This window comes from Archocentrus centrarchus, chromosome 8 (assembly GCF_007364275.1).
Source record: "Archocentrus centrarchus isolate MPI-CPG fArcCen1 chromosome 8, fArcCen1, whole genome shotgun sequence".
NCBI classification, from domain to species: Eukaryota; Metazoa; Chordata; class Actinopteri; order Cichliformes; family Cichlidae; genus Archocentrus; species Archocentrus centrarchus.
The window spans coordinates 29,053,091-29,080,794 of NC_044353.1; the positions used below are offsets into that span (position 1 = coordinate 29,053,091).

Below are 27,704 nucleotides of genomic sequence, written 5' to 3' on the forward strand. Positions count from 1 at the left end.
TGAAGCGTTGTTAAAGCAAATTGAGGGGAAAATATTACCGTGCAGAATTTGTCATTATCACTAATTAGGGGACTACATTAAAACGATGAACGCATAAAACATGTAACAGCCACCCTGGACAAAACTTGAAACAAACTCAATTTCTTACTCATGTACTTCCTATTTCTTAATGCCTCTAATAAGAAAAAAAGAGTCTTTATTGCGAAAGACAAACTAATGCTTCCGCTAATTTCCTGCTGCCTTCGCGCTGCTGACAGTCGCTTCTGACGAGCCGGGGGGTGGTGGTGGAAGGGGAGTGGATTGAGGATCGGGCTAATGGGAGCTTTTTCGCTGCCATTCTTAATGCACATTGTCCAAAACTTGAGGGAGAATGCTGCAATTATAAAATAAGTGACCGGATTCTGCGCTCAGCAATTTTTGTTCACAACTTCTCCCACAACAGGTCCTCCGACTAAGTAGCAGACTCTTGATTCTGTGGCGTACAGCTTTTGCTGTTTCCTAGTCCACTTTTTACCCCACATTATCAGCGTGCAACATCCTGCATCTGCTATTGCCCTGGCAACCAGTTCTCTTCTCCATCATTCTCCAGCGCTTCACCTCTCACCATCAGAGGCAGGCTGCGAGGGAAGCCAAAATCTGCTCCTTACGATCGTTCTCAAGTGGAAGCGGATCCTTTTTATCACTGGCGTCAGTTCAAATTTCTTTGCTTTTTTTTTTTTTTACTTATCTAAGGTTCATGTGTCGGACAAGTGTTTTCTTTCAACATCAAAATGCCCGTGAGACGCGGTCATGTTGCGCTCCAGAACACATACTTGGATACTATCATCAGGAAATTCGACGAGCAAAGTAAGTGCCCTTGAAATTAGTTTCAGTAATGCGTCTGTCCGAACAAAGGGCTGATATTAGGCTCCAAACACTGTACAAAATACACGTTTAGTTTCCCCATTTTAAACACTGAGACTGTTTTTGCTTTAAAATGAATCTGAAAGAAATGGCAGAGCCAGAAGAACCCTGCATTAATTACATCCTCTTTTATAAAAGGGATAACTATGTTCTTAGTCTAGGAGAAAAGTGTTTCTGACTGCTAGCTCATCGGTAGGAGTAGTAGCCTTTTTATTTCAGGGTTGTTAGTGTATCCAATTAAATCTTGTTAATATGGTTTTGCTGTTTTATTTTTCACACGTCTGTTTTTGTCTGTTGGTCAGTCTTAGTGCCTGAACAGATGGCAGAAGGACAGGCTTTTTTCTTTCTTTTTTTTTTTTTTTTTGATATTATGTTGTAATAAATTAAAATATCTTATCTTATTTGCATCAGTAACGCTGACAGAACCCATCTGCCGCTTTTACGTTTGAGGGCTATTGCACCTGTATGTGTGTTTGTTTGTCAGAGCTCACCTTATGACTTACATTGTGTTCCATTAGCTCACATGTTCCACTGGCTCCAAAAAAGAGACCACCTCTCACTCATAGAGGGGGAAGAAACTCTTCTCCTGAAATCACCAAGGCCTCTGATAAAACACAGATGTTGCTGTCTACTTTTGACCTGAGCATGATTTTTAATCCAGTTTTACCTAAAGCTCAGTTTCTTTACTTGACATTTTGTACAGGAGTCATTAAATCTTTGTACACTGCAACAAACACTGCAAAACACCATACCCCATTATAATCAGTACATTTCCTCACCACTAGCAGCGTGTTGACACAAGACTGAAAATAACCCTGCCATCCTGATTAGATACTGACCATACATGGAGAAATAGTTGATTGCTGACAACTCTCAGTCTGTTTCATTATAATCAGCTCTAGGACCAGTAATGCTTAAATATACCAATCTCCCTTGAGAAAGCTCTATTATGTAACACCTCTACTGTATCCCCAAAGGTGTGTGTGTGCACGCGCAATCACATGCACGTGCACGATCAGGTGAGTGCACGTGCCACAGTGGTGCTGCTTAGCAACGGTGTGACGACCAGTGTTTTTGCTTTGAGCCCCAGATAATGACTTTGAACAGGATGTGCTCTTCCACTCTAAGAGCTCACCCGTTTACATTAAAGAGAGGGGCCAAGAGAAGAGTCCCCTGCTCTCATCTGTGTGGGCAGCAAACAGCAAACAGCTGTTTAACCCAGTTCCACCAGAGTGTAATAAAAGGCCAGTGAGAGGCTACAGAGGTTATGTATGTACTTTTCATTCAGATCGTTGAACTTCTCCATTAGCAGCCTTCGAACAAAGCTGTCCCAATTCACTGTCATGCAGCATTTCTCGGACAGTGGCAGTTTCTATCACCATGAACAGTATCATTAATATCATCAGTAACAAGCGCTGAAGGGTGTATGAGCTTGGATTTACTGTTAAGGATGTTTCTAAAGCTCTGAGAGACTCAGAATCAAAGGTTTGACAGGTCAGGAAGAGTCAGTATTGTTGTGACTGACACTGTACAGCCGCAGTGTTTCCCACATGATGAAAGATCACTGATGGTGGTGGTCAACCCGATACTGAGGGTCATTAGCTAGTGAGAAGACACAGCAACGTGTCCAGGAGCTACAATCCTGCTAGAGCTTTGGTTTCTAATTCATTGAGCACTGGCACTTTAGTGGCATTATTTTATTTTATTATTTTATTACATTATAACAGATTTTTCTCATTATGAAATTTGAGTGTAAAATTGGTTTTTCATTTTGTTTTTCATTAACAATACCTTGTGAAAAGGAGGCTAGTACTGACTTTACTTCTTAAAAGAGAGACTGACAATATTTTCAATAAAAATCGAGTTGGTGGCAGAAAATATGAAAATGGCCACTGACTGTGCCTTTAATATTGTTTGACACTATTATTTACAATGTGAAAGACCTTTGATAAATAATGTAACAGTGGAATTTTATTTTTTACTGCATAGGTGGGTTGTCTAAATGAATTTCATATGTGTTCACACAAAACACAGTTAAAAAGCATATACGAATAATTGGCTCAAAAAGAGCAAAAAATAGCATAATATGCTGCAGGCTAAAAATTGAGATAAGACAGCAGAAACAATCTGTAACAGTAAAATAATACCACAAACATATTTTAAAATATTTGAACCACATCATATGCAAGTGGTTGATTCCAATGTATTAAAAGATGTCAAAATGAGCACCAAAATCTGTAGATTCCCCCAAATTACCTGAGAGCATGTGTGGCACTCCAAAGACTCTCATGCTGAAGTGCCCACCTGCTCCTCATCAATTCCTTGGGAGAAATTGTAATGCTGATAACATTAACACCATGGACTTCATTAGTTCCACTTCATCTGATTGTCATGTGGCAAGGAGGAAGAATAAACTTCACGGGCTGCAAAGCCAGCCGAGTATTTTCAGCATCTTTGATTAAATATTAAACAATGTAAACAGTTTAATTGTCAACATTAGCAAACTATCTCTGCCAGGCTTCCAGTGACTAGCGCAAGTGCAATCACTGGAATTAGGCATCATTACTCCTCTACAAAGTAAAAGGCTAATTTAGTTGGTGAGATAGTCATAGCTAAAATAAATTTATAAACTTCTGTGCAGTATATTATTCCTCATTTAATATCCAGAAAGTTTATTAATATTTATGAACAAGAAATTGGCTCTATCAGTGTTGTTTCTAACCCAGCTGTAACAAAGGATCATTGTACTGCCAAATGGATATCTTGCCTTTATAAATTGCCAACTGACACTGTTCTTTTCTCTTCAGATCGCAAGTTTATAATTGCCAATGCACAGATGAAGAACTGTGGCATCATCTACTGCAATGAAGGCTTCTGCCAGATGTTTGGTTTTACCAGGGCAGAGATCATGCAGCAGCCCTGTACCTGCCAGTTCCTGGTGGGTCCTGGCACAATGAAGAGTTCCCTGGCCCAGCTGGGCCAGGCCCTGCTTGGGTCTGAGGAGCGCAAGGTGGAGATCCTGTACTACTCTAAGGAAGGTAAGGCACAAAAGAAAAACTGAGGAAAGGTGAATTTCAAAGATGTTTGAGCTGGGGGAAATTAAGCCTCTTTACAACCCCAGACCTCCAGAAAAGAGCCTTCTGGCCATCACAAGATTTGTCCTGCTGACAGCTTGATTATCAGAACATGATCACAGTAATCTTCCATATGTTCCACTAGTTTATCCTCTGTCTTCTGACAAGAAACCTTTTTTGTAGAGCTCTTAATCCAGACTAACCCACCAGCCAGTCATTTGGTTCTGTTTTAAACCATCTTATCTTCATTCTGGAAACAAGACCAATAGTTTCATTTTGATAACTCATAGTGTCAAGTGCCTGGATCTGGTGCACAAGGATGATATGAATAATTTTGATGATCAAGACAATAAAGACTCATCTTCCTTTAAATTAATGTAGTTTATTAGTTCATATTTTCTTAGATTCTTTATTCATAATTTAAAGAATGTTTTAATCACAGACCACTATGCTTGGCAAGCATTTACAGTTAGCTGCTATCTTTTTCTCCCCATTAGACTTTAGACTTTAAATCACTTGGTATGTTCTCGAGTCACCTACCCAGAGAGACCAGGCAGGCAGACTCAGCATCATACTCTTAATCTCTTCTTCAAGCCTGTTTTTAAAGGTGAAGCCTTAATCCCTATGTCCTTCTGTTCTCATCAGTCCTAAGTATGATTCACTTCACATCATTAACCTGTATTTTCTTCAAAAAACTCTTTTTATTTTAGAAAAGTTCTCCAAACAAAGCTGCAGTCATTAGACAATACAAACAGAAGCAAAGGTAGCGAGGTGAGAGTGGCTACTGTGTAAAAAACGCAGTGTAATTTTTAAATTTAATTCACCTACTGGCATTTTATTTTTACTTTAGAGCTTAATTTGCTGTTTATTCTGACTTTACTTGACCTGCCAGTTACACACTGTCCTCTGCAGAGGTCTGTGTCTAACCTCCATGATCTCCTTTTCCTTATCATCTTTTGCTGGTACAAAGGCACTGAGGTAGATGCACATGAGTAAGCACACCAGGCTACAGACTATGGCAGTCAACTACTTTAAACCATACATTTACTGTCTACGTCTATACAGAAAACATTAATAATACATGTCTTTTGTAACTTTAGCCATTTGGGCATGAGGCGTGGAGTTTAGAGCGCTGTTGTCATGGGAATGGGATTGTGTGCCAGCTCAAATCCACTAAGCATTCATTTGTTTTGTCCCCTGCTCCCTACTGTGCTCCCAGGCTGAAAAGACAGAAAAAATGTGAACATGTGAATGCAATGTGATTTGGAACAAGACTACAGCTCTCACAGCATCTTTTTTTTCGTAACCTCCAAACAAAATCTCTGGCCAAGGTCTCCAAGTTCAAGTGAATGTATGAATTGGACTGAATGCAGGCACTGTGAGTGCGTTTGTCCGATCTGCCCTCTCTCCTGTTTCTATTTTTAGACCTCACTGATTGTAGAGTGAAGTTAGATCTGACAGAAGCTTTGCTCATTTAGACTTTTTTTAGCTTCCACTGTGTGAAATGCTTCCTTCCTGTTCCCCCTTCTTTCTTTCTCCTTCTCTTATATTGTTTCTTAATGCATGACCTGCCTTAGAAACATGGCCTCATAAAATAAGAGCAGCCACCAGCTGATCACACTCTGGGAATACTCTAGACTCGATGTGCAGTGCTCAGTGTTGGAGCATTTGACTGTATATCAAGAGGTCTCTGGTTCAATTATTTCTGGCTGTCTTTTGTGTCCACAGGAACATGCAGACCCTGCCTGGTAGGAATTGTCCCTGTAAAAAATGAAGAAGGCCTTGTTATCATGTTCATCCTTGACTTCCAGGAGCTCATTGATCCCACTCACAAGAAGACTGCTCTCAGGCAGAGAATCACCCAAGGATGGGCTTACTGTAAAGCCTTTCACACTCCATACGTGTTTTATTTGTGTTTCACATTTAGAGAAGCTCAGTCTTTTCCAGTCTTTCTCTTTTCCTGTGAATTCTGTAACTGTAAACACAAATTATGAATAAATGTATGTAATTAGTCTTGCTTCAGTTATTTACAACAATTATTAATTGTCTCATCATAGTGTTCAGCATGGACACTAGTGCCTGATCTAAGCAGAATAGTTGGATATTTTAAAGCAGAATAGTTGAAGATAAAGTTGGATTGGGTACATTTTCAGTTTTAATAACTACTGTGCTGAACATAAAATTTTCTCTTTAGGTCAGAATCGCAGGCTGAAGATGAGGCTGCCTGTGTTGCGATCCATGCGACGACCTTCACTCTCCAAAGATCAGTTTGAAGGAGTGGTAGTTGATTACCTGCAGGTGAAACACACATGCACCTAGTGCAGTACATTTGCGTGAAAGCATGTTTTGCATTTTGTGGCAGTGGAAAAAATCTGCACAAAAATAATACACCATACTGTGTCTCCTGGGCATGACATTTGCAGTGATACAATTTTAAAACTTACTGACATATTATGCCTGCTTCTACTGTTCTTCAATCATGCATGAAGAGCATCAATCAACAATATTCTGCATAGCATCAACAAAGTCTTTGCTTTTCATATTTTATATATACAATTATAGTCATACATGCAGTTCCAACAGTTAAATATGCACTGCCTCAAATGGCAGGGAGGTGTTTTTGAAATCAGCCCAAAAAGACACCAAATGGAAGAATGAGGTTAAAAAGCAACTTTTCTGTTTATCTTTCCCTTCTTAGATTCTTCTTAGATTCTTCCTTATGTTTAGAGTTCTCTTTGGTTTTGATGAATGGCACCTTGTGTGAAAGTATTTCCTGCCAGTATCCTTACCTGACACTGGAACTGTACTGAATCAGGGAAATTGACATGTTGGGACTGTTTTACATTTACATGCTGGCAGGGAGGTGACATTCCTTTCTGTTTCAGTACAGTGTCTGTGAAGTGCAAAATATGGCAAAGTTTTAAAGAAAATATTTAGCAGAAAAGAGAAAGAATTTTAGAGCAAAAACCACCAGAAATGGTGTGTAATGTGTTTGTTTGAACTATACAATGGAGACACATGACCTTTATTTACATAATATTCAAAGTAACCTGGGGCTTATTGTCCTTCCTTGACAGCCAAACAGCGAGGAAGTCCCGCTGAAAGAGTTTCGGATACCATCTAAGGAGAGCTGCATGCAGTCTGAAACGGAGGCTCTGATAGAGCAGGACCTGGATCCTCCATCCCCAACAGCTCAGTCCTCCACCAAGCGACGCTCTCTTCTGACAGATCGGCTGGACCCAGTCCATGCCTTTCCTCGGGGCACATTACCTCGAAGTTGCTCCAGGGACAGTGTCCGCAGCCTCCGACGTGCCTCATCACTGGATGACATCGACGGCATGAGGGCAGAATGGAACAGTCGGCCTGGAGACCCTCGGACTAACAGCAGTGAGTGTGTGAGGGGGCATCTCAGAGGGAAACTGAAATTGTGGATAAAATATAGAATTAGTAATAATTTTATCAGGTTATCATTGCTGTATTTGTGTCTTAGATTAAACTAAATGGCATACTAAATCAGATCAACCAAAGCACTTTTCACAGCTGGTTTCTCTGACTCTAACCTGTAAGACTTTATAACCATCACTGCTCCCAACAAAAACCACAATAACCTACACAATGTAGGATAATATATAATATACTGTAAATAGTCCGGCCTGTTAAGGTTCAACACACAGGCACATCATGTACATTGTATATAGTGTTATTATTAGTAGTATTAAGGTTAATATTGTTTGTTGATTTTATATATATTCTTTTCTTAATAGTGTGAATTATTATATCTTTATTTATATTTATAATAACTGCGGCTGCTGTTACACCCAAATTTCCCCTCTGTGGGACAATAAAGGCTGTTTCTTCTTCTTCTTCTTCTAACCCTGAACTTTGAGTGCTTGGGTAGAGTAGAAAAGCACTATATGAGAACCAGTCTAGTCCAATATGTGTGTGTGAATGAGAGGGAGACAGGTGTAACAGTGAAGATGAAAGGGGTAGAGGTAGTGAAGGTGGACAGAGAAGATTCATAGATACCATGAAGGAGGACATGCAGAGGGTTGGTGTGACAGAGGAGGATGCTGGGATAGGGTGAGATGGAGGCAGATGATCTGCTCTGCTCTGCTCTGCCACCCCACCCCCCAGCTGAAAGAAGAAATTTAAATCATGCTAGGCACATTTGAAAGTGAGGGAATGTTATATAACACCATGAGTATTATTGTGGATGAGTTAAATGCAATTTAATTAAAAGCTTATTGGTGAAAATGTCCCTAAGATTTCCTATGACACATAACTGCAAAGTCAGAAATAAAAATGCTTTCTTTAGCCAAGATGTAACATCTTACAAAAGATTTCTCACCGCAGAAAGTCAGATTGTTGCTCTGATATTTTTGACACAGAGAGCATCCCTCTGCCTCTTTCATTCCCTCCATCAGTATTAAAATTGCCTATCACTGCACACCTGTTAACCTCCACTCCCAGGGGAAATACTTTATGAGGAACGATTTATTTTTACTTTTGCACAGGTTAAAGGTTTCAATCATACTCTGCCCTCAGACTCTTTCTGTCTAGCTACTCTTTCACAGATTTTACTGATGCTTTCCTTTCTTGCTGTAGATCTGAAGCCCAACACTCTGAACTCCACTTCAGACTCAGATCTTATGAGACATCGGACCATTGGCCGCATCCCTCAGGTTACCCTCACATTTGGCTCTGACCGGATGAGACCGCCTTCACCAACTGAGATTGAAATCATTGCACCCAGCAAGATTAAAGACCGAACACAGAACGTCACAGAGAAGGTCACTCAGGTCACACAGGTCAGATGAACAGAGAGATCATGAATCCCTGTTTTCTTAGCACTTTGCTCATTCTCATTTATTTTGTTTTCACTGTAATGACTGGGCTCTTAAATTTGGCATTCCATATTGTTGGTTCTTGTATTTTTTCTTGTTCAAAAATGTAATAATTGGTTATATATCCCTTGAATTGCTGTCTGATCTCTAAGAAGCAAAATTGCTTAAAATTGCTTGCCTCTTACCTGTGAGTCTGGCCAAGTCATCAAATGACTGTAATAGAAGGGACCAGCGTTCCTTTCTTGCCTTTGTTTGGTTAATACTCAATGACAGATGTGTCTGCAGCCACTGAACAGCAATCAAGGGTAGAACACACTCGAGGGAAGAAAAATTATTTATTTTTTTTTCTTTGGTGATAAAAGTAAAATACTGCACTAGGTGAGATAATTGCACTTTTTCTCAGTGCAGTTTTTCTTCTTTCAAGAATGTGCTAGAAAGGGAGTCAGTGATATAGACTTCAGCTGGAATAATTGGTTTTTGTGTCATCTTTTCCTTGGAAAATATTGTGCAACACTATCACATTTTTATTCCTTCACAATAAACTAGAAATACATAATTGAATCATTCATATTTTCATTTAAGTTTCAGCCATATATTTAGATATCTGCTAGCTGGTTTTGGCTCTTCCTGAAAGTGAAATGTATGTTTCTAACATGGAAAAAAGAAATATGATCAGTCACATCATATTTCCTCCCCATCATCCTGTTTGATAAGTTCAGATTGTTAGCCCTTGTTGCTGTTATTCATCCCGCAGTGTCACATCCAGTTATTGTCTCTGCACACAGATAGTTCAGTCAAAGGTGTCTATAAATGGTACGCCCTTCAGGCTTAGTGAAGATGCAAGACATCTGCAGTCACAGGGTGAAAGTGTGAAAGAATAATCTCACCTGAGGTGTGACATCTATGGCACCAACAGCAAACCACACTCATCAGCCACCTGTCATCACACCATGGTGTCTCTGTGTACATTTCCACTGTCTCATAACAGTGGAAGAAGAACCACAATGGAAAATACTTTAAAATACCCAAGAACAGTTTCTGCTGGTAAAATCTGCCTTAAAAGTAAACAATTATTTCCAGTAAAATATAGTTAGTGCCAAAGATTTCCGTTGTTTTGCTTCTGTTGAAGCTTAATCTGCACTTTAAGAAGACATGCTGAGGTGCACTTTTGCTTTTCTAACATGTCAAAAATGTAAAATTTGGATTAGTAGCAGTATGTCACAGTTTCTGCAATACCTAATATAATGTTATTAGTAAATATTTTGATGAGGTTCTCGTGCCACAGTCTCTGGGCACACTGCACAGCAGGTTGCTGCCATCAGTAAGTGAGACTGTGTATCAATGGATCTACAAATGGTACATGGAATATAAGATGAAATTATAAATCTTCACTTTTGGATAAAAGTGGTTTGGACTTTGCATTTATTATTTATAACATTTGTACAGTATTTCATGTAATGGCCTGTTTGGTCAGGTATAAAACTGGTAGCCAGGCAATGTTGGGCTCCCTAAGTGCATCACATTAACCCAGTTCATCTGAGAGGCTTTCATGAAGGTCAGTTGACACTCTTTTCAACCAAGCTGACCAAAAAAGGTTATGTTTGTGTCCCATTTATCTTACTTTTTCTGTGTTTTGGAACGGCTGGTTGGTTATTTTAGCAGGATATCTAAAAAAAACTTTCAGTTACACCTTTGAAAAACTGGGCCAATGAGCATGTTATGTAGCTTTGGGTGGAAATATGGGGACTAAAACTTCACCACAAGGTGGTTTGTAATTCATTTACAGTAATGTTTTGGTTCATGACCTGTAAAACATTTCACAACATTTTAATTATCTGGAGCACTATGTTGATTAAAGTCCTTCATATTTAGACCTTCAGCTGAATTAATAAGGCTTTGCAGTAGGTATTTTTTTGTCTGGGTTTATGATTACTCTATTAGTAAAGACCATCCAATGTTTTAGATGCTGAAATTGCATTCTCCCAATATAAAAACTATGGACAGTAACTCACAGTAAGTGATTTGATTAAATTTGATTGCAGTTCACCCCAGCTGCATCTGCCTGTGGACATTTGAATGACCATGGCTCAGTTAAGACTTATAAAGTTTAATAAATATTTCACTACTGTTTTCACTAATTAGGAAAAGTTTGTTGGACATGTGAGTTCTGTGTTTTCTAGTTTCAAAAGTACATCTGTTTTTGCACAGTACTATGACCTTATGTGACTGCTTTGTGACTGAATGCTGCTGTGATGGTGGTGCTGGTAGTGCTGAGGGATTGCTTCTTTACCCTGGGAGTGATTGTAGTATTGACAGCCGGCTCTGACTCTATGTGCAAGCAACGTAGCTTCTGTGGTCTCGGAAAAAGTGACTGCTCAAACAGAAGACCTCCCGAAAAACCTGGCAGGACACTTCACTCGTTATCTTCGCTTAGCTGACGTCATGAACAAGTTTGGATAAAAAGTCAGTGTTCCTCCGTATAGCTGAGCAGCGAGTGTTTGTCTGCTTGTCAGGGAGGTTTGTTTTAGGCTTTGTTATGTTTTTGTTGGAAGGTAGAAAGTAATTATTAAAACTCTCTTTCTTTGGTATGTCACTTGTTGACAGACCACACACCGTTTTAGATCTTCTTCGTCTTCATGTTTAGTTGTTTTTAGAAAAATAAGGTGCTGAGATGTAGTGGCTTCTTCCTTGTGCAAATCATCCTGTTTCAGTAAAAAAAAAAAAATCTTTATTGTTTTACAACATTAAATAACCTAGTAGTATATCCATCCATCCATCCATCCGTCCGTCCATTCATCCATCCATCAGGGGCTCAGTCCTGCTTCCTTTAAAAATCATAACTTATTCTTTCTTTGAATGTGAATGTGCAAATTACTTATTTCAAAAGTATAATACTGGACAAAACATCTCAACTACTTTATTTAAAGTCCAGCATTTGTGCACCTGAGGTCTCGGGTGTTTCCCTGTCTTGTTTTGATATCATACAGCTCTGCTTATAGGTACACATCTTAAATACAGATGAAACATAGCAGTAAGAGCCCACCCCCCCCAAACTAAATGAATATTCAATCTTTTTAGAGTCAGATCCTGCAAATACAAAAGACAAACATCCAAATGATGAAGCAGTAAACAAAAATTATTTCTGTATATTAAAGAAATATAAACTTTTCCTCCATAACAAAAATTTAAAACTTTCAAATGACATAACTACAAGGATATTGATATTTAATTTTTTCAAAACTTCTGTGTAGTTATAAGGGTAATTTAATCAGAGTGGACATTGCTGTGTTTCTTTGTGTTATGTCAGTATATGGAGAATATTTTGGGTGTGTGTAGGGATCATAGATTGCAGAGCTTTCTGTGAGAGTGGACAGGGGTCCTGGTAAGCTGGATTTATGAAAGGGAGCAAAAAGGGCGGCGGCCGTGAGGCTATCGAACAGCACTCGCTGGCTTGACGCTGCCAGTGACCTTGGCCCCTGGAACTAATGGAAGTGGAGGACAGTAGGCTTGGTCTCTGTGCATCTGTCAGACACTAAATTGCAACTGCATGTTGTTACCACTTTGAGTTTTTGTCCTGTTAAAACAGCTTGTAAAATGACTTGCTTGGGCATCATATTCTTGAGTTCAGAGACAAATGTCAGACCCCCAAAAGGTCAGGTTAATGTCACAGTAATCACAGCTGTTGCCATGTGAGCTGTAGCACTGGTCATTTACCAAGTGTAAATTTTCTAAAGGCACTGTAATAAATACTAGAGCATGTGTTGCCTTTTTCTATAGGCCATGTTGGATTATACATAATTTTTTTCTTTATGCTGCCCTTATAATTGGATTTCGATTGGCAAGTTAAAAAAAGGGGAATGATGGTTGTCATTGATCTTTGTTCATATTGATTTGTCTGCATAACACAAAGCACACTGTGATTGATTACAGACTGTGGCTTGCTAAAGACAGATAACTGTACAAGAGCCTCAGCACACTGTAACTAGTTCTGTGGCGCCCCCTGGCTTTGAATGAGCTTACAAGAGGGCAATTTAGAGTGATTTGTAGTTTTAATTGAGTGGTGTCTTGTTTTTGCAAGTTGGCACAGTTATTTTTAGTATTTGTCTCCCTGTGTAAATATATTTCCCAAATATCATGGTTGAATATGAGTTTTTTTTTAATGGAATTCATGAAGTTTACTAGTCATGAGACTTCACAAAAATATATTAAAAAAAAAAAAACAATAATTCAGAGGAAAAAACACATTGTAGCCACACACCTGTATTTTTTTTTTACTAAAAAAGTGATTGAAGAGTTATTCAAAGAACACTACAATACCTCAAACACACCACATTAATTTCAATCATGATTTGTTTATGCAAAAAACAAACAAAATAAAGCTAAACACACACAATAAATTTGCATAGTAGCACACAATACTTTAATTAAGTAGCACAGTAAATACTTTAATTATTATTGCCCCAGAGCTTGACCATGAATCTTGCCATCTATAAGTAACAGTCAGCAGTAAAGAGTGTATATTGCCACAGAGATATTCTAACTTCAGTTAACACCCTAAACTTTATTTAGATGTTTAGCTGGGTTTTTTTTTTTTAATCAAGCTGAGCACAACCTTCTTTATTTAGTTTTTTCAAAAATTATTGCTTGTTGAGCACCACATAGGAGGCAGGTGTCATGATCCATCACTGTTTATGTGCTTGAAAGAGGATTCCATGATGAGGGCAGGGCTACAATCAGGGAGGGGAGCAGAAGGGAGGGATATAGAGACCGATGGACAGAGGTTCCCTTCTTCCTCTCTCTCTTTCTCTTAGTCTTAGTCTTGTCCTGCTTTTCACCCTGTGGTGTGTTTCAACATGAGCATCAAGCAGAAACTTCAGCCTGTGAGTAAAGCCTTACTGGGTCTTTCATGCTCCCTGCTGTTCTCCTCAAACTCCATTGTTTTTCAGCTCCATATTCCAGTTTGCTAGCTACCAGTGTCCCTTTCCTGTTCTTCCTCACCCCCTCTTTAGCCATCTTTCACCCCAGCCTTCCTGCTTACTTCATATTCCTCCACAAATGAGAAACAATCACTTGATTCAAGTTAAGCTGATGCCATGTTCGCAGGCAGATTACACCAGAGTTGTGCACAGACTCCTGTGCTTTTAAATTTACTGAGGGGTTTTAAGCTCAGAATAGATGTTACTCTTTTGGTTACACTGCATCAATGTGATATTCATAGCTAAAAAGTTTAATTTAGAATTTACTGATGTTTTTATGGATGCAATTTAGACTTTGAACTAAAATAAATAAAATGTTTTACACTTTACATTGTTGCTTTATACACAGTTATGTTGTGTTACTGTGAATATTTTGTATTTCTACTTTCTATCTATCTATCTATCTATCTATCTATCTATCTATCTATCTATCTATCTATCTATCTATCTATCTATCTATCTATCTATCTATCTATCTATCTATCTATCTATCTATCTATCTATCTATCTATCTATCTATCTATCTATCTATCTATCTATCTATCTATATTTTTTAATCCTGCTCTCAGATTATTTTTTATAGCTCTGTTGTCTTATAATTTTAATATAAATTCAAATGTATAAGTCTGGTCTCTTAATGTGATGATTATGAAGTCAGAGTACCAACAGAGAGCTGTTGCGTGCAAATTAGAGGTGCCCGTTGTTCTCTGGTTGTCATTATGAAACAGAACTGTGGACATCAATAACGTAAAATTTCTTGGATGAGTGAACCTTTGTTCATGTGTTTACATTCTCATTACTGTGTTGTCTCTTCACATCTGTTCAGCTCCTGTGGGTAGTTGCTTACACAAAAAAGGTTGCCACAGTTTGTTGTCCTAGAAGAACAATTCAATCAGTTCTGTGCATTTTCCACCCCTTATGTCTGTTTTCAAACCTGCACAATGCCCTGTTGGTCATAGAGCTGAGTTATGAAGCAAGAGCAGAAGCCAGTGTTCCTTTACTGGAAACACTATTGAAACCTTGGTTATTTCTAGTGAGGTTTTTTTTTTTTTTTAAATATAGTGCTCTGTCCTTGAGAAAAAGTTTACTTTAACTATTTATGGCCAGTGCTTTCATTCAAGCTGGGAAAGTAGAAGGGAATTGCATTTTTTGAGGAGATTTTTTTACTTTGCAGAACTTAAAAAGGCTAAATAGATATTTTGAAAGAGAAGGTGGGAGGCGGGTTTACTGGGGCTAAAGTGACTACAAAGTGGTCTCTGGCTGCAATGGTTGTAAGCTGTAGTTACGGATGCTTGACGGATTAAAGGAAAACTCTTGACCTCTAAAGTGTGGGGCTCTAATGACCTTTTAATGTTGCTAGGGCACCTTGCTGGGTGTGCTGCTCCCCCTAGAGGGACTTATCAATTAACAATTAATACATTGTTGTTCACAGTGATCACATATATTCTGTTGTGAAACATTTCTAGCCTGAACTGAGAGAAGAGTGGTCTCTTCTAGCTTCACAATGCCTCCATCAACAGGACAGGAGGGATCACATCTAAAGATATAATGTCATGGCCTTCACAGTTACAAGACTCAATGAGGTGAATACATATGGGAGATTTTGGACCAGAGAGTTACACCATGCATGCCATCATCTTCATCAACACACCAAAAGAGAGAATGTGTTTTGGTGAACAATGTTCATTCTCTCCATTGGGTTCCCGACTTGTAGACTGTGCCATAGCACAGCTTTTTACAAGCTTTTTACCTTTAACCTTTTACCTTGGTAAACATGAGCATGATTATGCAAACCGAAATGTAAATTACGGTCTAACCACTAAAGGGCTCGTGAGGACATGGAAGCACAACAGCATGTATGTACAGCATTTTAGCTTTTTATGTGGATGCCAGTTATGGTGCATTAGAAGAATAGAGCACAGAATATATTATTGTGTATTCTGTGGAATAGAGCATTTTGACATCTGCAAGGGCAGCTTGGCCAAATAGAGCTGACCTTTCCATTAACAGAAATTGCCTAAAATCACTCCTCTGCATGAAGCCCAGTCGATGACAGCACTTATTTCAGTCCAAAATTGATCAGATCACTGGCAGAAAGGGTCACATGGCTTAGATAAAGTGGAGATCACATGGTGCAACAGAGGCAGGTGAGGCTGCAGTGGACTCTTTAAAAAGGGCAGTTAGTGATTTGATTCAGTGAAGTGCATCTGAAGAGAGGATAGAAGGAGGCAGGAGTGGGACCCCAGAACTGAGAAGTGTGTTCATGACATTCAGTAGCCAAGATATTTGTCTATAAGAAAGGGATGAAGGAAGGGAGATGGCCACTACACAGAAGGCATGTAGGACTGCGGAGAGTTTGGAGGAGCCTTCTCTGTTGCTGTGGTCACCAGGATGAGAATCTCGATATGGAGGCTCTTATTGTTGTACCGGTCAGTTGAATCTTACTCATCACTGATTCAGTCATTGTTAATTTACCGATTTATGTTGCTCTGCCTGTTAGTGGTACTTGACATATGAGTGGATTTGTGTTTTGCTCTTTTCTGCCACTCTAAAGAGAAAGAGGCGTGAGTTGTTTTTAACCTTTCGCTGCTTTAATAATATGTCCTATTGATTTTAAAGCTTTATGCTATTTTCTTTGCAAACTTTAGAATACTTTGTGAAAAACACTCTTTATTATAAATCAAAGCCTGATAGAGTGTTTTGTTTGTAATTTTTTAGCACTTTGCCTGTGTTTATGATGAAGTTCATGTGCGACAACATAGCACGATCAGCTGAGCATTACTTTTAGGGTGAAGTGTGGTGTGGTTTAATCTGTTGATCACAGTACTGCTACGCTTTCTGTTTCTTGCACTTTAAAATATTTTGCAGGAAGACTTTTATTGTAAATACCTGAGTTTGCACTAATAGTACTTATAAAAACAAAATTATTGCTTCACTTACTCTTGGGTGCTCATGCACCATATTCCTGAAATAAATTCTGCTTTTCTTTCAGTTTGCCCAACCTTCAGCTTACTTGGTCATCAAAAACAACCAGACCATTTGTTTTAAGATATAATTTTGTCATTTGAAACCATAGTAAGGCGCTACCATTCTGTTAGAATTAAAACAAACAAGTGATAGCTGGTCAAATGAGTTTTGGGCTGTTTTCTGAAGATTATCATTTAAATTTAAAATAGCAACATTTGATTTTAAATTTTAAAAAACCTGTTTACCATTGTCTGTATGTTTAAAAAATCTTTTTGCATTGTATGATATTTGCACCAACAGTGGCATATGAACAACTGTGCAATTTGTGAATATGTTTCCCCTTATTAATAAAACCTGCTGAAAAGTGTTAACTTCTAAAAATTAAAACTGCTGTGCAAGCTATATTTATTTCAGTTTAGTTTATTCACAAATCAATTAAATTACAAATTCAAACATAATATATAAAATAGTTATTTGTAAAAAAGGGATTCCCCAAAAGCTGTCCACAGCTTATAAATAGGAGCCCAAACATCAATATACACCAAATATATAATTCCTAACGTACATTTTCATACTAATCTAAGTAATATATCATACTAACCTATGGTTCATATAACTTTGTTTTGTAAAGTCTGAAATCTCTCGAGATAAGAAGAATAAGTATTGCACCATATAACATTACAATAATTTAAGTGAGGTTCAAACAGAGACTTGTATAAAATTAGTAGTGTTTCACATGGAAGAAAATGTCTCAGTTGAAAAAAAATAAATCAAATTATTTGGATAATTTCTCAGAAATTCATCAGTTTAATAATAGTAATTTAAAAAAAGTTGTTGATTTACAGGCCAAACACAACCTTTCATATTTTTATGTCAGATTAAAGTTTGCATTTTTTTGAACAAGGACAGTTGCTTGCTTTGTGAGTTTTGTGCACCTTCCATGCACTCATCTCTCCAGCTAATGGACAAACCACCCCCTTTTTCCTATCTGAAATGTATGCTTCATAAAGTAACTTGGTTTATTTTAGTCCTCATAAAGTATACTCTCTGACTATGAATCTTGTTGCTCTTTCTCCATTACTGATAACCTCCTCTCCATCCCGTCGCCCTCTCCTCAGGTGTTATCCCTCGGAGCAGATGTGCTGCCAGAGTACAAGCTCCAGGCCCCGCGCATCCACAAATGGACCATCCTTCACTACAGCCCCTTCAAAGCAGTATGGGACTGGATCATCCTACTGCTAGTCATCTACACAGCCATCTTCACGCCATACTCTGCTGCCTTCCTTCTCAATGAAGCCGAGGAAGAGAAGCAGAGGAGAACCTGTGGCTACACCTGCAACCCTCTCAATGTGGTGGACCTTGTGGTGGACGTCATGTTTATTGTGGACATCCTCATCAACTTCAGAACCACCTATGTCAACCATAACGACGAGGTGGTCAGCCACCCAGGACGCATCGCACAGCACTACTTCAAGGGCTGGTTCCTGATCGACATAGTTGCTGCCATCCCCTTTGACCTGCTCATATTTCGCTCTGGGTCAGAGGAGGTGAGAAAGCTATCAGGTTATCAGTGGCCTTGCAGCATCAACAAATCCTTAATGCTTTAGTGTTGTTCTATTGGTGTTTCAGACAAAAGATTTAAATGTCAAGTTCTGCCTTTATAGCGTTATATGTAACTGCTTGTGATAGTTTAGTAGAAAAAGGACCCAAATGCAGCACTCAAAACACAGGCAGAGATAAAGAAAAAAATAAACCAAATAGCAATCAAAACTCTAGAAATAAATAAACAAAAATACTAAACTCAAAACTTAGGAACAAAACCTGGAGCTATGACACTGTCATTATCAGTAGTGTTTCTTGCCCTTTTAATTCTCACTAGGTAAACCAATTAACACATCTGTGCTTTTTGTGCTACGACAAAATATAGTGGAGTTTGGTTCAGAGAAACTCGACGGGACCTGGATTTGTTGTATGTCATTCCCTGATTCTGTCAGTTTATATATAACATGTTTAATTGTATGGTACAATAATTACTGCAGGACAGCTGGACAAAAAAAAAAAGGTCTAGGAGAAAACCCACAGACTTACATATGGTAATTGTCCAGGCTATATTGTACCTTATTTTATCTTAATGTTGATTGTTCAACTTAATGAACAATAGATGGTTTATTTTATTTCTTTCATCACTTTGAACTTTTTTGTACACTTAAAACTAACATTAAGTCCACTCTGTCTTCACCAGCCTCAGACAACTACTCTGATTGGATTACTGAAGACAGCCAGACTGCTGAGGTTGGTGCGAGTGGCCAGGAAGTTGGATCGTTACTCAGAATATGGAGCTGCTGTTCTTTTCCTCCTTATGTGCACCTTTGCCCTCATTGCTCACTGGCTGGCCTGTATCTGGTACGCCATCGGTAACGTGGAGCGTCATGGCTCTGCCCGCATCGGTGGCATGAAGATTGGTTGGCTGGACAACCTGGCTGACCAGATTGGTAAATACTATAATGACAGTGATGCAACCTCTGGTCCCTCAATCAAGGACAAGTACGTTACAGCCTTGTACTTCACCTTCAGCAGCCTGACTAGCGTGGGCTTCGGCAACGTCTCACCCAACACCAACCCAGAGAAGATCTTCTCCATCTGTGTCATGCTAATCGGCTGTGAGTAGAGAGGACAAGGGTCTGAAATCAGTGCACATTTATATGAAGAACTCTCTAAAAAGAATAAACAACATGCAAAGTTTGAGACTTCAAATTGTTGAAGTAGAATACAAAGTACTTGTAATCTAAGTTTTCTTGCATTTATGTTAAAATGAGGGAAATTACAGAACAAGTTCAAGGAGAAAACTGCAGTTTTAACATAATTTTATGCAGTTTTTTTTTAGTGATCATGACAATGACCTACCTGGCCACTGTGTATTAGCTGGCTTTTTAGATAGCAGAGAGACAGAGAGAAAACAAGGAATCAAACTTCAGTACACCTCCAACATAAAGCATTTCTGCCTTCTGTTCCATTCAGCATTGATGTATGCCAGTATCTTCGGAAACGTATCAGCCATCATTCAGAGATTATACTCAGGCACAGCCCGCTACCACACCCAGATGCTGCGGGTCAAAGAGTTCATCCGCTTCCATCAGATCCCAGGAGGACTGAGACAAAGGCTGGAGGAGTACTTCCAACACGCCTGGTCCTACACAAACGGCATCGACATGAATGCTGTAAGTTCTGTCCGCAGAGATTAAAGCTAATTTTAAAAATCTGTCTGCAACTTTCCCTTTATGATCCTGCTTGCAAAGTGCAAACATCTATGAATGTGTGCTTTCTTTAAAGCACCTCATTGAATTGCATTTATTGTAATTTACTGAAACACTTGGTTTCCTCAAGTTCTCTTTCTCAAACTAATTTGATGCATTACATTTGATATCCTGTGTTTGACCTACACCCACTGTTTGCTTTGTTCTATGCTGTTGCAATGACCCAGTTTTTGTGTGGTGAACTTTTATTTCATATACTCCTTGAAAGTAGTAATGATGACAAATCCAGGCATTATTAGGTACATTGCAAACTAATTTGATTTCAGGATGAGAACATAAAACCCTTATCACACTATTTCGCTGAATCGTTCTCAGATTTTAGGCACCATTGATGCAGTTTCTTTGATGAGAAAAAATGTCACCTTACTTTGGAAGGGGTATAGGGGGTCAGAGAATTTGACCACAGCTCAAGAGATCCCCAGGTCAACTCTGGGCACCCCCTTTTTCATTTAGCCACATCCACTGTTTCCAGTGAAGTTGCTGCATTTAGAGACCCAGTTTTCAGGGACAGTGTGCGTCATATTGCTGCTTGGGCTATCCCTGCTGACAGCACCATAGCAGAATCGCTGCCTGCCAATTCAATGAGAGAATCACTTATCATTTGTAGCTCTCATCCTTTATGTCCTGACTGAATCAATCTGATACATTGCTCTCCTTCTCTCCTCTCAGGTCCTTTTTCATGTACCTCCAGATTCATTTTTCAACTTCCAGTTTCAGATGACTTTGTTTTTAAGCTACAAAACCTAAAAACAGTTAAATTCACCCTATTCCATTTGTTTTTCTGCAGGTTTTAAAGGGTTTCCCAGAATGTCTGCAAGCTGACATCTGCCTTCATTTGAACCGCAGCTTGCTGCAGAACTGTAAAGCCTTTCGAGGTGCTAACAAAGGCTGCCTGCGGGCTCTGGCAATGCGATTTAAGACCACCCATGCTCCGCCAGGTGACACCTTAGTCCACAGTGGGGATATTCTTACTGCCCTCTACTTCATTTCCAGAGGTTCAATAGAGATCCTCAGGGACGACGTGGTGGTGGCCATACTGGGTGAGCTGCAAGCTGCTATGAAGAACTTTCTTATGTCATCCCATTTTACCAAAAATTAAATTAAAGAGTTATTCATTTAGGTAATCCAAAAAATATATATATATGCCCACACTCCAATTTTCAAGTACAAAAACAGGAGTGTGAGCTTTTAACCTAAATAATGTGTATTTTTTTGGGGTAAAACCAAAAAATATAACAAATTTTTTAACTGTCTGATTCATATTTTTTTTCTGTATTATTTTGTGATTCGTCTTTTGTTACTTTTTGTGTTCCTGTTTTCCACTCAGTTGTTCTTTCTCTTCCTGCAAAGCCACCACCACAACTGACATTGCCCTTTAGTTCACATCAGCACACTCTGTGTGTGTGTGTGTGTGTGTGTGTGTGTGTGTGTGTGTGTGTGTGTGTGTGTGTGTGTGTGTGTGTGTGTGTGTGTGTGTGTGTGTGTGTGTGTGTGTGTGTGTGTGGCCAGAGGTGTTTGGGCACAGCTCCACTTTCATTCCACAGGGACATTGATCATCAATAGAGCCAGCAATGGCTAATCCGGACTGCATAGGTCATATCTTTTAAGCCATGCTTGTGGGGACCTTTAATTTGTGCTGAGCTGCACTGTTGTGTATCAGAGTCACTGTAGTGCATTACTTTTAAAGTAGTTAACCAATTAAAATTAAACAAGTTCTATTAAACATTTATTACTGATATAAAGATTGGCTTGTTTAAATTAATTTTCTACTCTTTTTCTGTAACGTATGTAGGAAAGAATGACATCTTTGGTGAACCCATCAATCTGTATGAGAGGTCAGGGAAATCCAGCGCTGATGTCAGAGCTTTGACCTACTGTGACCTTCACAAGATCCTGAGGGATGACCTTCTGGAAGTGCTGGACATGTATCCTGATTTTTCAGACTTGTTCTGGAACAATTTGGAAATCACCTTCAACTTGAGAGATGTGAGTGCCACCAGGGGGCGTTGTTACACAACATCCTAATTGTGATTATAGACCTTCATACTCACATTTCTAGTTCAAGGCCTCAAATTATGAAGCACTCAAACATGTATAAAACTTCCATTAAAGCTATTTCACTTATTATTGTCCTGGTCCTGAAATAATCACATGGAGTAGTTGGAGTTTCCTACATGCGCAAAAAAAGTACTCCATCTTCACAGAATGTGATGCAGTTTCAGCTTGAAGCTAAATGGTTTGAAACAGCACTTAATGTGATGGACCCTCCAGGTGAACATCCAAACATGGGCAAAGTGTGCAGGAGGAGGGTTTAGAGGCAGGATTGAAGCTGTCTATTTGCACATCACACTCAGTAAGCAGGTGCCATAGCATCACAAACATCACAGGTGACCTTTAGTGGTAAAATCAAAAAGATCTCACAATCACATCTTACCTAGATTTTTTAAATATACTTGGCTGTTTATTTCCTATAAGCATGGGATATGGTTTGTAATTTTGAATTACTGAAGCTGATATGTATCAGGCAGATAGAATAAACCAGCCAACCCCAGGCAGGGACTCTGAATGTGGCTATCGTCTGACAAGGCATCGGAGAAGCTCACTGCGTCGGAGAAACAGGCCAGGTGAGCGAGAGAAACCGCTTAATGTATTTGCATGGTCCTGCATCAACATATCATCTTATTCCTGTCTGTGCTGTGACTGTCTGTACAGACGGGATGGATCGTGAAGACTCCTACCCAGATCAGTCATGTCCAATGTCAAACCACCACCAGAGCACAATGGCAGGATCTCATTGGGAAGACCTCTGCAGCAGTGCTAGCATATGTTCGCAGTCTAGTGATGAGGAAATGAAGCCCATGGGACACAGAAAGGGGGAGTTGTACCCCCATGGGGGTGATACTAGAGACTATCCGTCAGCAGTAGTCAACCTTCTGCCTCACAGTGGACCTTCAGCTGGAATGGGACCGCCTGTAGACCTCGGAGGGCCTCCATACTCAGGTAAATTCCAATTAGAATCCTTTTATCAGCCATCACTTGATAAAGCCTTAAAATATTTTAGAGGTTGCAAATCACTTTTTAAATCATGCTCCTACCTTTCCCCTCTTCGGAGTTTTCTCCTGAAATTCTTCTTCTCCAAACTGTCTTTCTCTACTCTAAATGTGCTAACTACTTCCCATATGTAAATTTAAAATTATTGTTGAAAGTCCAAGTGCGTCTTTCTTTCAAATGCAGCACTGATTAATAAAAATGAATATGGCCTAAGAAATGTACATATTTTGGCAAAAAACATTTTTGGGATAAAAGAATAAATTACAATGGCTGCATAGAAATAATTCAGCTGGAATATAGGATTTAGATTTGCAGACAGCATTCACTTATTCATAAATCTTTCCAATTCCAATCTCACCAATAAAAATATAACCTTGTATTCTTAAGGGTAGCCTAGCATAGCCACAGTGGAAAGATATAAATGAGAACTATTCTTTTACTTCTACACAGCAGCAGCCCCTATCAACATGTCAGGCCTGTATAGCTACTGGCCAGATCGCAGAGCAAGCCAGTTTTCAGACAGCCAGAGACGACCATCCTCAGTAAGGGCCGGTTTTCACCCTCCACCTTGTGCTGAAGATCGGCCCAGTGAGCTGGAGTCTCGTTTGGAACTGCTTCAGTCACAATTAAACCGGTAAGCTAAATTTATGTTCCTCTTCTAACAGTAGAGTTAAAAAGTAAACCAAAAAGAACAACAGACAGGGGGCACCCGGATTTGAACCGGGGACCTCTTGATCTGCAGTCAAATGCTCTACCACTGAGCTATACCCCCGATGATAAAAGTTGCAGGAGGTGGATGTATTTGTCACTGTCCTCCCAGGGGAGTGTTTGTATTTTGGGAGTGTTTTAATGCTCCTCCTCTTTTTCTGTGTTTGCGTGTCAGTTTTTAACTGAGTGCATTCAAGGTGCTATTTTGCATGTGTGAGAGAGAAAGGGAGGAGGGAGAAGAAGATGAGAAAGAAACAAAGATAAGAAAGGGTCAAGGGTGAGACTGAAAATGTCTTCATGAAGTCCATCATATATATTTGCTTTTAACTGCCTTCCTGCTTATATGTGAATAATCAAGAGATTCTGTAGAGAGAGCTAGAGCGACATCTAGTGGACACTTTAAAAAGCAGATGAGAGGACTAAACCTTCTAGGAAGTATTCTAACCAGCATCAAAACAAAGGGAGGGGGGGAGAATACTCTAATAGGACTGAAAAATTCTTGAAACCATATTTGTTTGTCTTCTTATCTTGTCTAGACTGGAGACCCGTATGACTGCAGACATTAATGTGATCCTGCAGCTCCTTCAGAGACAGATGGCTCCAGTGCCTCCGGCCTACAGCGCTGTGTCCCCGAGTCCTCACCCACCTCACCCCACCACACTGTACAGCACAGGCACACCCACAATCCACACCATCCCGCCAAAGCAGACAGCACAGATTGACAGCACTGCCTCACTATTACAGGTGCTCAGTTTACTTACAAGTACTGTATGTAATATGCTTGCTCCTCTGTAGTCATCACTTTTTTGACCCTTGCAGGACTAATTTAGTAGCATTTATTAATTGTAACGTTTTCAAAAAAAATACGACTGAGACAATTAAATTCAGTCCATCGGAACTGCACAAGAAAACAAGACATCCATCACTTTTAAAAGAAAAAGGAAGAACAGAATTAACAACAGCAAAAAAATGAAGGCAAAACATAACTTCAACTTTTGGATAAATCTGCAAGTTGAAAGATGAAAAAAACTAACAAGAAACAGAGCCCACTAATTTTTGTTAATATCCTCAGATATAGTACTTGCAGTTTATTTTTTAAGATAATAAGCTGCCGTTTTTCCCAATGAATTCATCATCATTTGTCTCTGGCTTTATCTGTAGGAAGAGATCAGGTACTGCAGTATCTTTCTTCCTTGTTTTTGCATTCAGAGCACAGAGCACCTTTTTAACAGTTAGACAGAATATAACAATGTTAACTTTGATTCAGGTGGCAGCCTTCACCACTTTGGAAAGTTTACAATTACACAGTAGAGCTTAAAAGTATTAAAATCTATCAAAACTATTTGATGGAAAGACACACTTGCAAGCACAGATTCTAATTATACACCACCTTATTCTTTTTGTGTAACTTTCTTTGTCTTGGTGTTTTCTTGCTCCTGTGGCTTGTTCGCCTCAATGTGCTTGTTTTTGTTTATGTACTATAATATGATTCTGACCTTTATGTCCTGCAGAACTTAACTGAGTCAGGCCATTTAAATGTATCTAATATGATGTAATACTTCATAATTAAATGAAATTAAACACAGTGTGCAGGTACTTTGTGACATGCCTGCATACATCTAATCCTATTTGAACTAATATTTCTTTGTCTTTCCAGAGTCCAGACTCTGACTCCAAGCACAAATCCAAGGATTCCCTGTCCAGTGGAATCCATCTCACTGTGGCATCAGATGACACCATGTCCATGTCGCCGGAGGCCGACCCGCCACATCTGCCTTCTGTGGACCTCATCACTCCTCAAATGCTCTGCTCTGGAAACCAAGAGCCTTCTGGACTTCTGTGTGGCACCCAGCGCTTCCCCTCTCTCCCCGAGCACCTCGAGATCTCCACAGAAATGCAGGAGATCCAGAGGCATGTCTCTGACCCTGTCCTGCCGGGCAGCTAGAACAGCCATCACCGACTCCCACCCAACAGTACGGTACTTTGGAAGGGCAGCCATATTTTCCCCAGATTGTTACTTCCTTCCCATTTATTCCTCCTCTCCTGTTCAGATGCTGCTGTGGAGCATGGGATGCCTTGCCTTTCACATCACAGAGGGTACAGAGTGCCTCGAGTTTCTCAAGCACAGACCGAACATCCCCCTTGTAGGCTGCTGTAGTTTTGTGCTCCAGCATCCCATCACTCCCCAAAACCTGCGCAACAAAGAGATTACTCATGCCCAGCAGGATGGTGCACTGACATCTACCTGATGTGTGTCAAGCAGTCACTGGATCTCAAAGCTACATCAACTGCTCCTAAATGGAAGCATCCTTGAAGAGAAGTGAAACGACAAGAAAAAATGTAGAGGTTTCACATTTGAAGAATTATCTCCATTTACTTTGTATAAGAATTGCACATTTAGATTTGAGCATAGAAAAGTATAATCAGTTATTTGGAACTGATATTATTTTCATATTACAAATAATTATGGGTACATTCAGGACCATAGTAAATGTAACAACTGTGAGTGTTTTAGGTTCAGTGTTCCCGTTCTTGTACATGTTTAAAAAATATCAAAAGTCATACAATAACTGTCTGACCCACCGTGAAAGAAGACAATTTAAGGCAGACGTAGGGAAAATGCCATTTTCATCTCATATTTCTTGTGACATTTTGACATCATTGAAAACTTATTAAGCATGTCATTTGATCATGAGAAAGTATTAGAGTACACACAATCAAACAGCAGAGAAAAACATCAAAGTTTCATGTACATTTAAATATAGCTCTTACAGTTTTGTTTTCAGTCATGAATTCTTTGGTTTCCTCTGTTTCTGTGTTTGTTTATCTGCTCACCTCAGACGTGTGTCTCAAAGCAGCGCGGTCACGTGGTTTCATAACGCTTCCTGATGTGTTTATCTGAAAGTGCCAACAATGAAGGACTTGTTCTCTCAGTTATTTTGGCTCACAGTGGACAGACTGTACCCTGGACACACGTAAAGGGAAATCAGCTGAGTGGCAGTTGAAGTGGATGGTAACTGTCAATCACAAACAGGCACAGAGACAGCATCTATATGTGTTTTGAGATGATCTTTCAGTTCCAGCCACAGGGTGAATGTAATGACTTTTAAAGCATTTATAATTCTGTGAAAGGTTTCTTGAACCACGGATTCCTGTTATTTATCTTTTTTAGATTAAAGACACACTGCAGAGTTACTGTGCGAGCTCAGAATCCTTTTGTTTTCCAAATTACTTAACCAAGCACTGGGATGCTAAGTGCACCGGAAAAATGGAATATCACAAACAGTTCAAAGTGACAGATGATGAGAAATGTCTGCTGTGTATATTGAGTGTGACTTCTATTACAAGGTGTGATGGAAAAGTTCTGAGGAGCTGCATAAATGTCAAAAATCTTAATTGATTTAAATTTAGCCAACCTCACATTCAAGGTCATCTTCTCTGGCACCTCTGGACTGTTTTCAATGAGGCTGCTATTTTTAGGTCTCTCTCTACAGAATTCCCTTAGGGCCCCTTGTTCTTGTGGCTCTGTAATGGCAGCTGGGGTCTCCTCCAGTGTGTCAAAAAACAGCAATCCTGCAACATTGCCAGAGAAGATGACTTTAAATGGGAGATTGGCCAATTTAAATCAGGTAAGGCTGTTGATTTTCATGGAATAGTAGTAAATTGTTATGAAAAGCAGGTATAAAACCTTAAAATTACTGGTGGAAAGTAGATTTTTGAGGTTTTTGCTTTTTCCATTCTACAAAAGAAAAAACAGATTTATTGCAAGAATGTTGTTAAATGCAATTGAGGTATTTTTTATGCTTAAAATGCAGATGAAATAAAGCAACATTATAGCTGTGCCCTAGATTTTAGTGTTGTAATCTA

At 39.3% G+C, this 27,704-nt stretch overlaps 1 protein-coding gene and 1 non-coding gene across 3 annotated transcripts; one reads left to right on the forward strand and one right to left on the reverse strand.

The window, feature by feature from the left end:
- The first annotated feature begins 365 nt into the window (after positions 1-365).
- kcnh6a (potassium voltage-gated channel, subfamily H (eag-related), member 6a) lies at positions 366-27,669 on the forward strand. 2 transcript variants are annotated; one of them, XM_030736177.1, is made up of 16 exons: positions 366-846; positions 3,711-3,941; positions 5,706-5,855; positions 6,172-6,275; positions 7,055-7,364; positions 8,583-8,785; positions 17,883-18,311; positions 19,007-19,424; positions 19,783-19,982; positions 20,866-21,118; positions 21,871-22,064; positions 22,603-22,702; positions 22,791-23,078; positions 23,580-23,763; positions 24,374-24,581; positions 25,495-27,669. In XM_030736177.1, the coding sequence occupies exons 1-16, from the start codon at positions 771-773 to the stop codon at positions 25,780-25,782; spliced, it is 3,636 nt and encodes a 1,211-aa protein (XP_030592037.1). In that variant the 5' UTR covers positions 366-770; the 3' UTR covers positions 25,783-27,669. The 2 variants fall into 2 exon arrangements, with proteins under 2 accessions (XP_030592037.1, XP_030592038.1); XM_030736178.1 differs by having other exon boundaries at positions 23,583-23,763.
- Positions 23,830-23,901, reverse strand: trnac-gca (transfer RNA cysteine (anticodon GCA)). Its single transcript has one exon. It is a non-coding gene; the product is annotated as a tRNA-Cys (tRNA).
- Positions 27,670-27,704: the final 35 nt, after the last annotated feature.